At 34.3% G+C, this 17,581-nt stretch overlaps 1 protein-coding gene across 5 annotated transcripts in view; it reads left to right on the top strand.

Annotated features, from left to right (window-relative positions):
- The first annotated feature begins 5,017 nt into the window (after positions 1–5,017).
- Positions 5,018–17,581, top strand: part of LOC140062962 (uncharacterized) — a 37,963-nt gene continuing 25,399 nt past the window's right edge. For 2 of the 5 annotated variants that reach the window (XM_072109358.1, XM_072109356.1), the window contains exons 1-2: positions 5,020–5,287; positions 10,383–10,508. In XM_072109358.1, the coding sequence (XP_071965459.1) occupies positions 5,174–5,287; positions 10,383–10,508 (240 nt within the window). In that variant the 5' untranslated portion in view covers positions 5,020–5,173. Of the gene's footprint in view, positions 5,288–10,382; positions 10,509–15,029; positions 15,227–17,581 lie in introns of those variants that run through there. The other 3 variants (XM_072109357.1, XM_072109355.1, XM_072109359.1) reach the window with 3 other exon arrangements.

Raw genomic sequence — 17,581 nt, 5'->3', positions numbered from 1 at the left:
ACCATACGCGGAGCGGACAGACGGTTTCCGCTCAGGATAGATGACATTCTACGTGAGAAAAGCTACGCAATTTTCCGCCTACCATTACCGCTCGTACTGTATCGTTTTAAATAAGCTTACGTCATAATTCGTAGTCTCTCTTGTAATACCAGGGTTTTCTTAAAATACTTTTGTTGTTCGCTACGGGTCTTGATTCTTGTATACTTGTCCAAAGTTATACAAAAGTCTCATAGTGTGAGCTGGCCTTTCATATTTGAGTCAGGAAAAACGAGTTATAAGCAAAATTGTTTGCAATATAAGGGACATATAGGCCTACTAACCCAGCACTGAACTAACTATTGCGGTAAGTTTAATTTCATAGTGACTTAACTTGAACTGTAGAATATTGTAGGGACACATAGGCCAACTCATTTCCGATACTGGATTGGGAACATCCGTTCTGGTTGGTCTTTAAATAAACAGTAATATGGTAGGCCTACACTTACTGGGCCCTACTGATATTCATCATAAGTTATGGTATTTTTATTATTGTTATAGGCTCCTAATGCTTGGTTCCCATTAAGCGTGGTTCCCACTAGCGACGCAACGCAAGGACGTAACGCAACGCAAGTGAATTGACCAATCACAAGCAATGGCTTATTCGCTTGTGATTGCTAACTGTCTATAACTTTGCTTGTCATTGGTTAAAACGCTTGCGTTGCGTTTACGTCCTTGCGTTACGTTCTAGTGGGAACCAAGCTTAAAGCCTGGTTTCCTGTCGACGTAAGATTTGGAAATGCTAACGTTTGTTACGATTGTTGCATTTGTTACGTCTCTTCCGTTAAAGAGACGCAATACAATAACGTAACGCAACGTAAGTGAGTTGACCAATCACAAGCGATGGATTATTCGAACTGTCGCTTGTCATTTGTCATCAACACACTTGCATTGCGTTTACGTCCTTGTTTTGCGTTTACGTCCCTGTGTTGCGTCCTAATGGGAACCAAGCTTGTGTGCGAAAAAACCTCTCTGGGCCCTATATTCGAATACGAAATCAGTAATGGGTCGGTTGTTCATTATTTAATGGTGGAATAAGTCTAGGGAAGTATTGCAGGCCAAATCTGGAATAGAGAGGTGTAAATGTTGGATCTGGAAAGAGCATCTGGATTTTTGGAATTTAGAATATGGAGATGACCATCTCTCCAAAAACTATATTCCTTGATCGTATCGCTAACTATGCATCTATTCCCTATAACCGTAACTTAGATGTCACAATATCATATCGAAGGGCAGCCAACAACAATGATAATATTACCGGTAGTAATATTAAACCCCCTACAAAGATGCTATAGTCAATCCCTACACTTAACATTGCCTAGCCCTCCTTAACAACAAACAACACTTGATTTGCCACGCATGCGCACCTTTCCTTAATCATCAGTCATCATTACTGTCATTCATTATATTTCGATTAATTAAGATTGAATCGAATGATTCGATAACTTGAAGAAAGAATGATGAGATGGCCAAGCTACAGAGGTAACAGCAGCATTCAACAATGGATTATGTTAATTACGTAATGTACGATTCCTATGGACAATTATCCAACACATTCTTCTGATAGAGTGACGGAAGTTTCATTGAGATTTTCAGCAAACTCAGAAGAATCATTCAAATTCTATTTATTTCCATAAATGAGTTCAAAATAAAATGATCAACGAATGAATTATAGTAATACTATTGTAACATACACAACAATTAAATGAATTGCATTGTTATGGTCTAGGCCTAAGTTATTGTGCTAAACAAAAGCGAAAGAGACTCAAGACCTATGCCCATATATGGAAATTTCAAAACGTGTCTCTACAAATGAATATCCTTTCAAATTAAATTATATCGAATTAAGGTAATAGACTCATTAAACTTAAAAGTGTGGTCCAATTTCAATTAATGACGTGGATAACCCTTAATACACGACACCCCACCTCATTTACCCACTCTTTCGTCTCCTCACCAGGCGATATTACAGGATGGGGAAATGAATGAACACAATTAAATACATTGTTGTTCAAATCAATGTCGTTCTACTTAGTCTGCAACCATTTAGTGATTTACAACCGATATGACCCAATTATTATTAATGTTGTAAGTTATGTTATAAAGTTATGTGCTATAAATGTCGACTGACTGATATCACAGGCTCAATGTAAAAATAACAATTATACTTATATACTATACCGGTGACGACATGATCGTTAGTTTCCGTTTTTGTTCAGTCTGGAAATGGAGCACATAGGCCTACGATATTCCGTACGTAATAATAAGCTTCTTTGCATATTCTTTAACGATTTAATTTCCTTTATTATAAAGATTACAATTAATTTTGTTGGATAAGCAACACACACCACCCGGCTGTTAAATACAATAGAACTCCTTCTGAGTAGAATACCACTATTAAGGGAACAGGATTCATGTAACCAAGTGAAATACACTTACAGTCAACTCTTATTCAGGGGACACCTTTGTATTAATAAGAAGCTTTCACTTTTTTGGTCCAAGTGATGAATATATAAATATTAGGCCCCGGGCCAATATATACGACATTTCAATTAACCATAAACTAGAAATTCCTTTATACTTTTTTTAAAAGGAAAAGCCGATAATTGGACTGTCCCTTAAAAAAGAGACCCCGTACCCATGCATTGTTCCCCCCCCCCCCCCACTTTTTCCGCTCGACTCTGAAAAGTATGTGCTGCTCATAACAAGGCTCTCTTCTACGTCATTCAAAGTGCAACAAAAACTCAGTGTGACACCGAATAACTTGCATACCAATACATTCATGACATTTGTCGATGGACTGTCAGCTAGCGATACAGGAATAATGTCAGTGTTGTTGTCACATAAGGAGGTATGACCGGGTCAGTACGAGTGCCCGCTGAGTGGTGTAATGAAATTCAATCGTGAATATTAAATATTCTGGAATACGGTAGTATAGGCTCATATTAAATCAATCTTTATAATATACACATACAGCATGGGTGCTATTGTGGAATACGGTAGTAGGCTCATATTAAATCAATCTTTATAATATATACATACAGCAATGGTGCTATTGTGGAATACGGTAGTAGGCTCATATTAAATCAATCTTTATAATATATACATACAGCAATGGTGCTATTGTGGAATACGGTAGTAGGCTCATATTAAATCAATCTTTATAATATATACATACAGCATGGGTGCTATTGTGGAATACGGTAGTAGGCTCATATTAAATCAATCTTTATAATATATACATACAGCATGGGTGCTATTGTGGAATACGGTAGTAGGCTCATATTAAATCAATCTTTATACCCATTCAGCAAATGATGCTATAAAAGTTATCCTCTCAACGTGTTATTAATTCATTATTAACAATGATTTGGACGGTAGATATACATATTTATCATCAGACTTTTTTTTAATGACAGTAGGCCTATATGCCTGTTCATTAAATGCCTTACGATTTTGATTTAACCCGAAAGTGGTATCATACATGATTTATCAAACTTATTTTAAATGGATGACAGCGTTAATTAGTTATTTCGGTTAAATTCTAGTTTGACTGTTAATCCTCATTGTAACACTACAGTTTTTTTTAATATTTTGTTTTATTTGGTAAGATATTTCCAACAGGAAACCTTGTTTTTCTAAAGCTCTGTCTACACTATCAAACTAGTGTGATGTGCCCATATATGGTAGTGATATGCCTAAATATGGTAGTGATATGACATCATCGTGTCCATATATGGGCACATCACATTTTCATTTTCACATTTTCAATACATATATTACATTACATTAGAATGCTGTTTTCTCTGAATTCGAATGTGTAGAAATTTAGTACCAATTCATTGATGATTTTAGTCAGTAGTAAAATCTTGATTGATGTCATTAATAATAAGTTTGTATCTGATAACTACGTCTCTTAATTCGCTGTCATTATGCAAATAAGGAGATTTTAAAGCGGAAAATATTCCTCTACTGTCAGCCACAACCCCATGCGTGTTAGGCCTACTGATCATTCTTTGAATTCAGACAAATAATAAATATAATACTATTACACAAAATTATAATTTGAATTACTATCATTTTAAAGAATGAGGCAAGTTTTCTTAATTCTTAAATTAATCTATACAAATTATTTATGACATTAATTTTTGTTGAAAATAATATTGTTAATTGAATGCAATAAGGGTTGTTTAAAAAATAATTACAATATTATCAATATCAAACTTGGTATACAAAGTGATGTTATATTTTTGTTTCGCTGTTATTTTCCCGGGGGATTAATTTATTCAGCTGCACTATGGTGGTGTGTGCCAAAAATTGATAACCAAATACATAAAGTGAGTGACAAAGTAACTTTAAAGGAGGACATAATATTTTTGCAGGATAAACTCATCTTCACAACCGGCATACAATCCATTTGATTCATTCATTGACAAAGGTAAAACGTTTGTATCAATCAAAATGGCAAAAAACTTGGCAAGCAGAACTCTAATAGTAAATGTGTAGTATATAAAGCCTTCATTGATTCTTGTGACAGCTTCTCGCCTACTGGGATCGTCGTGACCAGGTTTTCTACAAGCAATATTTTACATAATCTAATCAATATAATCCCATAGTTGTATAATATTATACGAATTTCAATATTAATATTAAGCCTATATTTACACCAGTTGGTAACTTTTGTGTGTATACCTTTCACCCTGACGTGTTAATGTCGATATTTATAAAGTAAATGTATATTTTAAAGGGATTTTCTTAAGATAGATGAAGTAAACCTTCCAGCAGGAACCAAATAAGGAGGGCGCATATGGGTCCCGACAGCGAATCAGAGTTGCTCATCTTGAAACATACGTCATACCGAGAATTCTTGTTGAATGCGGTATACGCTACTCTTATTGGCTGAGCCGTGTCTTGTGACCTAGCCTAATGTTATTTCTTGGTCCTTTCCAACACCCACAAAATTCCTCTCTGCTATCCCATATCTAGTTTGGTCTTCCGTTACATCTTTATCTCTTTCAGTCGAGCATTCTCGCGTTGGTTGTCCGCTCCTCGTCTCGTCTCTTGCTCACGTCTGCTTCTTTTCATTTAGTTTTTTGTTTCTCCAGGAAGTATCATCCCGTAAAAAAAAACTTAAGCCATGGATACCATCAAGAAGAAGATGATTGCTATCAAAAATGAGAGGGACTCAGCTGTGGATGCAAAGGATAATGCTGAGACTGAAATGAAAGCAGCTATTGATCGAGAAGAACACGTAAGTACCATTAAAGGACCATATAAGGTTTAAGTATGACAACGATCAAGGATGTTTTAAGCCTTACTAAACAAAAGAATTAATCGCTTAGCATTAATAATAAATGCTAAATTTCAAACTTTAAACTAAACTGTTGCATGCAAACTTATGAATAAATAAATAATAGCAACACATTAAAGTACTGGTTAGAATATTAATACGTAAAGCATTATACCACACTATATTGACCTAATAATATCAATACATTACAATTGATACTTTGTTACTATATCAGTGTATATCAGTATAAACTGCTCTTTTAAAAGGTCTAGTCATTTTCCATACCATAAATCAAGCCTAAAAACTGCTGCAAACGATAGTCGGTGAAACCAAATTAGGTGCAATAAATCAACGCATTACTTCTATATCATTGTTTTTATGCTATTAAATGACCGGTATATTGAGAAGCAATATGAGGTTTATATGGCGATAACTTGATTTTTAAAGGCTAAAAGGCAAAGCATCGTGTTTTGTAAGAAGCTGAAATTCATAGCAGGATAAAACACAGTAGGCCTACATTGTATGTTAACTTTCGCGTAATAATATGCCTATCAAAACATTGTGTCAACATTTTAATTCAGTTCCCACAATTTACTATAAAAGCTATGGAATATTACTATAATTTGACAGTTAATGAAAATGAATGTAATGCAAAACAGAGATATCGAGGTCAAATAATTTGCATACGGGGTCATAGAAGGCCATGAGGCAGAGACTGCATTCCATACATGCTCGCCACATTCCTCTGAGTGCGCATGCTCAACTTAGTCCGTGTTGTAGCAGTTTTTACACCAATAAAATATTATACTTTTCTAAAATCTACTATTGATTCCAAATATTCTTTATTTAATTTCGGTATTTTAAAATTAAAATTTAATTTATCATAATATATAATATTTATTTATTGAAATCATACCGTATCAGATACATCTGATACAGTTTAAAATTATACATATACGGTATGTTTTCAATTTTGATTATTAATTTAAATTAAATTATTTTAAAAAGATTATGTTATATTTAATACGATACCTATTACTAGTAATATTATCAAACATTACATTAAGGCGATAGCAACAATGTCAAATAGCATTTACGTAATGTTTACGTCACATTTGAGACTTAATTTCAGGAACTTAAACAGGAAACTTCAATAATCGGTCAGTGCGGTAAATACATTGGTTTTTCTTTGATTTGATAACTTCCACAGACGTGACGTCACAGGCTATTACGATATTGAAATAAGAATATTGTTGATTTTTTATAGACCGGTACCGTACTTTGTTGAAAAAAAGTAGGTGTATAAAGGCAACCGATCCTAAGCATCTTAGGCATTTAAAAATAAACTATTTTGGAACACAAATATTTGAAAAAGAATGAATAAATAAACTTCATGAATCCTTCAGTAAATATCCAAAATGTTGATTTAAAATTTTATCTCTAGATCCATCTCGGAATAATATTTTAACCAGATCGTTGTTAGACTAGTGAGTTACTTACGACCTTCGTTGCGTTGGTTTGTGCACCGGACACCAGCTGAGTGTGATATTAGACTGGCGTAGCCTAGAGCACTTTACAACCAAATATGAACGGAATCAAGTTTAATCGAAAAATGGTTTTACCTATTATGTCTTCTTCCATTAAAAAAGTGTATTAATTACAAACATATTGGAATATTCTTTGACTTCGGTCTATTAATAGAAATTGAATTAATTATTAATTGTTGTCATAGATTTGTAAAATATAGTAAAAACACACGATTTGAATAGAAAACACATTTTTTGTCTTTAACTGCTTAGAATTACAAGAAGGTTGTGCGTGACCTACTAAATTTGAAATTGTATTAAAGTTAATTAAAACAATGCATTGATTATTATGTGATTAACCTTTGAGGTAGAGTACGTACATAAAATTTCGCTAATTTTCAACAACTTTCAAACTTGTATCCTCATAATAAATTTCACTATTTGCTTACTTTCCAGTAGGCCTAATTAGTCAATCATTGATATTTTATAAACTGCCGTATAACGTGCGCCTGCAATAGGCTTGTGTATTTTCGTTATTTCATAGGCCTAATGAGCGCAATCAAAGCGACTGTGTGTCCCGTTTATCTAAGGGCGAAACCTTCCCATATCCCCACTAAGCACGCCAGGAAGAAGACCATCTGTTACCATGGTGATCGAAATTAGATTGCACTGTGTCCATTATCAATCCGCGACAAGAGAGTGTTGTTGACTGTTCTCAGATATTTCTCCCTCGGATAAAAATTCCGATGAAAATTAAATGGTAATTTTGTGTTTAGGATACCTATTTTTTAGACATATGATGAGGCGATATTACAAAACGGCCATAGCTGCCAATTGAATGTAGGCCACCTATTCAGAAGATTCAGAGGGATATTTCGCCAAAAAAAAATGGTCCAGTAAATATCATTTCTCGCGAATTTATTTCCGTAAATACAAAATGTCAAGTTGAGTAGTATACTAACTCTGTCACGTAGAGTATTTTATTCAATCTAACCTCAACATAATTCCATGATACACAGAAGTTACGTGTGACGAGCATATTTTAATAACGCTGTATCGCGCACGCGCAACTATTGACAAAAATAATGCCGTTTAGACCTTTCAATTCGCAGACTGATGAGGTCAGACGCGTCGATGTCCACTGGGACCAATATTTAAATTAACAGGCCTACCGTGGTCTATGTTCAGTCTAGTAATAATCAATAAAGTTCTTTTGTATTATACTAGTTGCATTGTTTTATTATGCCAAGCAAAATGAATTTCAAGTGGACCAATATTCCAATAACATTTCTTGAATCTTGAATTGACTATGGTTAAATGTTTTTGGAAGAAATAATTTTCGAGTATTTCTAAAATGTGGGTTGGAATGCAATGCCTCTTGATACTCTGTATAATAAATTTCTTACCTTTAATAGAGTATTTTAATAGATTTTCAAAAATGTTCTCTACCAAACTTGACTTGTCCGTGGAAATAATATTACTATTATTCGCTCATTCGTCGTATAGTAGTATTAAATATTGCAACGCCTGAAGCGAGTCAAAATTTGTTTTGATAATATATAACTCATGATTTATTGTAGACTTGCCCCAAGTCTGTATTTATTGTCTTTTTTTATATTTATTTGTTTTTATTTCGACCGCGATTTTTCTCTGAAAATATCCAAACTCAAGTAATACACGTATGAAACGCCATATGTGCAAAAATATTTATATTTTTACTAATATTAAGACAAAACTCCGTCTGGAGCCCAGACTAGATTTATTGATGTATTGGTGTTTTAATATGTGACGTGATTTTCAGATTATTAGACTTGCTCAAAGTCTTTATTTCTTTGTCATTCCACCAGTCGACGTTCTCGTCAAGTAGTATACGTATGAAACGCCATATGTGCCAAAATATTTATCTTTTTACTAATATTAAGTTCAACTCCGTCTGCAACCCAGACTATTATTACCGGTATTCCCTGGAATACTACATCACTATCAGATTAAACATTTTTCGGTGATCAATTTGAAACATTATCCCATCCTGAACCAAATGCTATAAAAATTTCAATAATTATTACACTAGAGATAATAACATTATGTTATAAACAGTTCCATGTTATTAACATAAAATAATATCTAAAAAGACATTCTTCTTTCAATTCAATATAGGTATATAAGATGATAATCGGTCGCTCTTGATTCTATTTTGAGAAAGTTTGTTTCCAAATTAAACAGTGCAACGATATTCCCAGGGTAAACCCAATGTTTATAAAGCAATCAATACGTTTGTAACCCAAATCCAATAATATTCGTTGCGTAAATAAATTACTAAAACAATTTCGGGTCAAATTATGGTTACCGGGGTCGATTTTACTCTAAAAATAAGTGCAATTTTACAAACGAGGATGGTCTAAAAATACGATAATATGAGACGCAGCTAATCCGGTTGTGTCGAGTTGAACCGCTTGAATCCGACCACACCTGCCGTAACTTATCAAACACAATTACATTTACGTTCGCTACGATACGCCAAGAGGAATGTGTACTATTTAGCAAAACAACTCCGCTAGTTGTCTTTCTCTTGTGGAGAATTCAACTATTTTTAGAATCATTTTTTTAAAAAACAAAACAACACTGATTTAATATTTAATCAATAATTAGTCAGTTGTAGTATTTTATGATGACGCGATGTTTTAAACACGTTTTTGTACCTTTCTTTTTATCACTTATTTTTTAAAAATCCGCCTACTATTCTAGAATGATTGTAGTCTCTACTAATTTACTATACATAGTATATATTAGGCCTACACAGGAAAATATGGGTATTCGATTTTTCCCCGAGCAACTAAACATTTTAATAACCATCATTACTATGTTTGGGTACGTTGTTTTAGGATCATGCAATGTTGACTGTATTTGAAACAACATTTTTACTTGGTCAAAGGTCAATGTCAAAGTCAAACAAATAAAATATGAGTTCGGTTTGGTGAACACTAACATACATCTTCATTATGCTTTTTAATGTCACAAAATGTTACACTTTGACGAGGACGTTTGATAATCCGTTGTTCAGTTACACATGTACCTTACATAACTTGAGGGTAATTTATTGTTACCATGGCAATAGCATGTCGGTGTAACAGATTGCTGGAATTTGAATCAAAAAGTATTAATTTCTTTGTACATATTTGGGTCATTGCGGTCAAATTGATTCGTGAGTCGATTTTCACTTCCGGGTCTCTCGATCGTTAGTAAATCACGGCAGCCGTGGATTGTAAGTTTGTCTCTTTCATGTTGTTAGTATTTGTATGACACGCCATGTGTGCCAAAATTATTATTTTTAAATAATTATTACGAATCGCCGACAAATCATCACTATGCTACTCCCTAGACTACCTCAGTTAATATGGGTAGTTAAATACAGAATAAGTTTTAAAAGTAAATTTTAGTAACGAACTTCTGAAGTAGCAATTAGTTTGCTGACTGAGACCTGTTACAGTAGAGGTTATGTTTTAACCATGATTTTGTTATATTTTTTCCAGGCCCAGGAAGAAATAAAAGAGCTCCAAGCTAGGGTAAAACAGATTGAACAAGACCACGACGAAGCAACAGAGAAATTAACCAACGCAGAGGCAGAATTGGAAGTTACCAAGAAAGGACAAGCAGACGTAAGTGCTACTCATCATTTAAAAACATTATAATATTTATCATCACTGATTTATTTGTTTGTTAATTTTTCTGTTACTATTCATTTAATAATTGATAATGAAAACAAAACTTAAGAATTTATTTCATTTACGTTTAAGTTCTCTTTCTGATTGAAAGTGATAATTAATTAAGCTTACAACATTAAACGCCAGCTACAGTTTGATAAAATCTGCAGTCTACAAATACTGCCACTCTATTGGTCAGTTTATGTTGTTTGTATTTGCATCATACAAACAACCAGGACTTACTAATTGGCGGATTGTTTGCTGTAAGATGTCTTACTCTCTATAAGGATTTGAGAAGATATATGTTGGTTAGTGTCATTATTGTATGTGGCAAATGATGCTTTCTGCATACTAAATGGTTTGAAAAAATGAGGTCTTAAATCATAATATTCGCGTGAATGTTTGGTTTTCTGTCTATGGGATAAGATACTTAAATTAGGCCACAATCGTTGTGTGACCTAACTGTATGTACCTTTTACGGTTAGACTTGTTGAGATTACATCGTTGGTAACGACTTATGCAAAATGATCATAAATAGTGTAGTAGGCATGATTTGCACGATAGCTAGCTGAAGCAAGTGTAACCTAAGGTGACACAGGTTGACCTTTTCCCTTTATTTACGTACTGTATTGCTTTAATTTGATTGGCTAATAGACGCCTCATGACTACACGGGTACATACAGTAACCAATAACATAACACTTTAAAAGTATCAATTATTGCGTTCTAACTCTACAACAATCACCCATGACATGCTTTGGAAAAATTTGAATATCTCGATAGAAGTGGTTACCATACATATCTGAAAATCATCATCATCTTTATCATCATCATGTCATTTATTTATTTATTGTCAAACCAATCATCAAAGCTGGAAACTGGAAGTATACAAGCATTTGTCAGATTTTGAACTAAAATATAATCATTGCTGCAGACGATATTTACATGTCTAACTATTTTTATAATAACTTGCTTTGCTTTCAACCTGCTTTATACACAATTTTTATTAAATAAATGCATGAAACAGTTTGGTCAGGGGTAATAAAACAGGTTGGGAAAACTTCCTAAAACCAACTTTAAATGTAGACAAAACTGTACAGATAGTCAATGAATTTTGCTTTTGCAATATCAATATTGTACAGTTAATAATAAAAGTTATAACAACAAATCCATACATCCTAACTTCTTATTGCACATGTCAGCATAACATTTTTTTTAAACGCTTTTCACACTATTATTTTGCTCTGCATCTTCTTTTTCGTTTTTCTGCCACTCCATCGTTGCTCTGAATCTTCTTTTACGTTTTTCTTTCACTCCATTATTGATCTGAATCTTCTTTTACGTTTTCTTTCACTTCATTGTTGCTCTGAATCTTCTTTTACGTTTTTCTTTCACTCCATTGTACGTTTTTCTTTCACTCCATTGTTGCTCTGAATCTTCTTTTACGTTTTTCTTTCACTCCATCGTTGCTCTGAATCTTCTTTTACGTTTTCCTTTCACTCCATTATTGATCTGAATCTTCTTTTACGTTTTTCTTTCACTCCATTATTGATCTGAATCTTTTTTTACGTTTTTCTTTCACTCCATTGTTGCTCCGATTCTTCTCAATGCATCTTCGTACTTATTCTTGTGTCCGTTTCTCTGTTCCATGGTTTTTGCTTTTCTATTCCGTCTTTACTTGATTATTTGCCTATTTGCCTCTCAGTCGAATACTGTATTGATAATTTTAGAAAAAAATATCTTCTTTATCATTTTCGTTTCTTTATTCCATCTTTTTCTTTATATTCTTGGTTATATAGCGCCCTTTTTATTTACTTAATAATAGCCTATTTCTAAAATTATATTCCAGTACTGCTAACTGCTAGGTACACAGCAAAAACATTTTATTTGACAAAATAACTTTGTATGGTCACGTGCCTGACTACGTCATGTAACGCCTAAATATAGGTATATGAATACTATATATTGACATATCAGTTTTTTTTCTCAAATAAAAAATGTGATATTCTGAACTAATAATAATATAACTCCCTAAGTGAATGGAAAACAAACATTTCTTTCATGAGTGATGCGGACTGCTTTGGAATTCAATGACGTCATAAATTACGGCGTGAATGTATTCATTGTATTCGAATTTCATGCTGAGAAAAATTATTAAGGCATTGAGAAAACGTCCCGACGAGTAATTTTCACCTTCGCTTGGTGTCCAGAAATTTAAGAAAAGGAGCTAGGTCAGGAAGGATCGATCAATTACGTGGCTAAAGTTTGGTTCTTCTTATGTTACTTGAATGCAACGCGCGCAAACGTAAGCGTACATGATAATTTTCCCAATCACGAAGTAAGTTAGTTGACCAATGACAAGCCATAGTTCGAATAATTCATTTCTTGTGTTATCTGATTGGTGAAATTAATTGCGTTGTACTACGTCCTTACGTTGCGTCCTATAGTGGGAACCAAGCTTTATGAATAGCTGATATGCGCGCATACCCTGGGATGCGCCAATATTGCATACACGTGCACCTAGTTTTGAATTATTAATTTGATCGGCCGGGAATTATTTAATTAAATTGAGTTTCAAATAAGTTCACTTCACTCATGATATTACACCGCCCTTGTTCTTTCGATGTAAACTTGCCAAGAGCTTACCGACTCTCAAGCAGTAAACCGGGGCTTGGTTTTGGATCTAGAAGACGCAGCTTTTCAGTTAAACGAGGCTAAGTACGAGGCGAATAAAGCTGAGAGTAGAGCAGTTACTGTAAGTTGGTAAAAAGTAGTGTGCTTCTAGACCAATAAAAAAACTCATTCAAAGTTATGAATTATTAAACTAGTGAGGGCGCTATATATAAAGTTGCGAGTCTGATTAAAATCTTTTGCGAACGGTATCAGGAGAAACAATACGATTTTGTCATCATCATTAGGCCTACAGTTACAGTACACTAAATTCTTATTTCTATCGTAAACATTCTGTAATTTTCAATATATGGTAGTTGTCTTATTGGTATTTTAAAACGATATTGTATCTAGATCATATTTAATTGAAAATAGGCACGTTCTCCCTGAAATTAGTAACATCGTTTTATTAAATTTTCTCAAATCAAACCTAGTGCGTTGAGTTGATGTGGAAAATAATAAAATCATCCATTTTGAACTACTGCTGTTTTAGATAATAAAACTATAAGACAGGTCTAATTTAGAAAAGTTGGTTTGTAGCAAAGCGGCGGAGAACACAGAGATAGAGAGATCAATATTCGCATTTCCGTGACGTGGTTAGACCTAGTAAAACAATACCGGAAATAACCGGAAAACCAAGTTGCAAATCGTCTGCCCAGAAAAAAAAGCTCAACATTATTTTTAACCACAATTATAAATTCCACAACTAGTCTGGCACATATTTTGTACCACAGTACAATTTTATCTTGATTATCCATTCTCAAACCCTCCAAAAACCAAAGTTTGATAGAGAATCATCGGAGCTTGCAATTGACGTCACAACTCCTAATATGGAATAATACGATAGGAATGTGAAATGACTGATTGTCTCAGCTATTCCATTGATCGTTCTCGCTCACCGCTACCTGGAACTGTTGAACTTTGACATTGAAAGTTACTTAAAGACTTAGAGGTTATAACTTTCGTAGTATGAGACTAAACAATGTAAACCTTATTATATTTATCTTTACTATGATGGACAATATGTTGTTATGTATTAAATATAATTTATAGACCTACACTTATGAAAACAGGTAGGCTAAACCTTCTTACTGTGAGTAGTACAAAGACCGTCTTCTCAAATTAATATATCTAATTTACATCCTCTCAAACGTCATAAATGGAGTTTATAGAGAGGGAGATCCCCGGGGCAGAGGTTGGGTCCGACCACTAACTTTTGTTCATTATCAACAGTATCTCAGCATTTTTTTCTAGAGAATTTTTTGCAATGTGTTAAGTTGCTGCAGTCAGATTTGGCCTACTGCCTCGTTTTCATTTTAAAATATTTTTATGTGCTTGTTTTAAATTATCAAATTAGCAAAATACAAGATTTTTAAAGAAAAAATATATATATATAATAATACTGTATAGGCCTCTCGTATGACACATGCTAACAGGTAGCTGGTGAACCCCACCTCATCACGTGATCGTATACTTCCGTAACCAGCCCAACCCACTTTATAATACTGTAGGTGAATAAGTACACACTGTGTGTGATATAGTAGCATAGAAAGAGTTACATTGGCTGTCAAGAATTAATACGCTAGAATTTTATATATCTATTTGTGATACATATGTTTCACCTGATAACATTTTAAAAAATTGTGTAGATTGCATATATCTTGTAAATTTATACGTGTGGTTGTTCAAGGAAACCTGTTGTTGTTGAATATTATTGTATTTCTGAACTCTTTCCGTACGCGTACTTGTTTGTACCGCTACAGCAGCAAGTAAGCTTGTTAGCTGGTGTGTGAGTTGAGTACTTGGGGTCTCTCTGCGGCTAGCTATCGTATCGGTGTATCGACGAACGGGCGTGAAAAGGTTAATTTGATTGTTTTGATCTTGGATACCATGGAAAATATTAAAAAGAAGATTTCCAGCCTTAAAAATGAAAATGAAGCACTCCAAACAAAAGTAGATGATTTGTCACGGAAGTTAACAGAAGAAACGGAAAAAACTGAAGCGGTAAGTCTAGGCTGCAGGCTAGGCATCCTCGCCATTATTTTGTGTCGAGCAGCCTTGCCTTTGCTCGTCGTCTGGGAATGCCTAGGCTACAGAATTTGTAGTTGTTTCCGGCGGTGAGATTTTAACAGGTACAAGGAGGACCGAGACATCTTCTTGGTTGTACCGACATTGTGTGACTAAGTATCAATCAGAATATACAAATAACATTAACAAGTTTCGTGCTCAATTCTATGACAAATGTCACAAAGTTTTTAAGGTTTTGTTTTTGAAAATCTAAATAGGCCTAGGCTGGCGACAGGATACTGATGATGATGTTGACAGACCTTGCCAAAATGTTTTATGTATGTGACTAGGCCTAGGCCTATTATGTTCTTGTTCTGCCAATATACATGAGGAGTTCATTGATATTGTAGTGTAACAGCATTTAAGCTTGGTTCCCACTAGAGACGCAACACAATGATTTATTTGCAACGTAAGTGAGTTATGCACTTGTCAATTGTATGACCCACTATACGACCCCCGGGAGAGGTGCGTCATTTGTCCGATGTGCGTCATACCATTGAATACCATGACGCACCCGTGCGTCAAAAATGTGACTTACCTTAGGTGACCATGACGCACCCATTTTGACGCACTGTTACCATGTTGTTTATGATATGGTGGGTGGTAAAGTGACGGACATTGACACACCTTGTCCATTGATGTGACGTACCATCTAGGTTTCTTGACGCACCCCTGCGTCAGTAATTATTTGTAAATGACGCACCCATGACGCACCTCTCCCGGGGGTCGTATAGTGGGTCATACAATTGACAAGTGCATTAACCAATTACAAGCAACAGTTCGATAAATCCATTGCTGGTGATTGGTGAAACCACTTAAGTCTTTGCGTTCCGTCTCTAGTGGGAAGCAAGCATTACCCGCCACACAATAAAAGTTAGTGCCTTTTGCTAAAAACCTGTTGCCATTGTAAAATACAGTATACCATACTGATATAAATGAGTAGGCCCATGCTCATGTATCCCACCCCCTAACTTAAGCTAAATTTGTACAGTATTAAACATCTGACATGTCTTGACATGACATGACATGACATGACATGTCTTGTAGAGTTACTAACAGCGCTAAAACAACCGAAAGAAGAATTTTAAGCTTTATGTATTAAATTTCAATTTTAAGACAGTACCACAAACCGGACTTTACTATCATTTTATGAAACTTGTGAATTAAACAACTGCTAAAGAAAAGACTGTCAGGAATGTGTATAATTACTATCAATATTATTAAGATGTCTATTAGGGCCTGTTTCTGCTGAGCAGAAATAATCGATTATTAACCGTTTATTTTTTTAATCGATTATTTTTGGGCAGCAGAAACGGCGCAAAATAAAATAACCGATTAAAAATAACCGATTAAAAACACTCAATCCATTGCGTGTTTTAATCGATTATTTCTTGTTTTAACCGATTATTGCGGAGCAGTTTTGAGCTGCAACACAAATAGCGATTATTGACCTCACTTTGACCTCTAGAGTATGACAAACTTATTCACGTAACAAAGCATGCTGTTTTGCGCGATATCGACGACGATCAGCAAAACCACGATCGCGATGTACAGTATACCGAATAACAATCAAATGTTAAACATTTGATTTGTATTATTTTGTGGGGGAGAATTATACCGAAAGACTCCAGGATTCTGTGTTACAAGTACACCCGTTACATACCACCAGTCCAGGCTAACGATGTTTTACATGTCATTTTTTAGGCCTGTTGTCTGTTGACTTGTTTCGGTAGAAATATATAGCCTATAGGCCAACGAACGGCGAAACGAACTTTTTTCGCCGACGTGTCCTTATTAATATAACATCATTATTCTGTTGTATGTGGTACGGTAGTAGGCCTAGATGTTTATTTTACAAATAATATAGCTTTACGTAAGAGTAATTTTTTTAATCCTACATGTGAGAGTTTTAGGCAGCGATACGATGTTAAAACAAACCAACTCTCATCGGCCTTTCATAACTTGAACTCCGCTGTGGGGGAATGATGACGTGATTTTAAAAACCGATTACCTGAATAACCGATTAAAGTCGTAGCAATTTTCAATTGCAACGCGATTATTTTTGTGGTTTGCGGTGACTGGAAAAAATCGATTATTTTGATTTTTTCAGCAGAAACAGACCCTTATTTTGACAAAATATGGTTTTGTGCATCATTAATTATTTACAGTATTTGTTGATGTTTATGACTTGAGTTGGTACTTTATGAATTTAACAAGTTATTTACAACATTTTTAAGCAATTTATTTCCAAAACTTTTGAACAAGTACTGTATTACAGTTTTTCCAAAACTT

Source organism: Antedon mediterranea, chromosome 11, assembly GCF_964355755.1.
Source record: "Antedon mediterranea chromosome 11, ecAntMedi1.1, whole genome shotgun sequence".
Taxonomy (NCBI): Eukaryota; Metazoa; Echinodermata; class Crinoidea; order Comatulida; family Antedonidae; genus Antedon; species Antedon mediterranea.
Note: the sequence above shows the minus strand (reverse complement) of the source record. Positions and strands in the feature narration are given on the sequence as shown.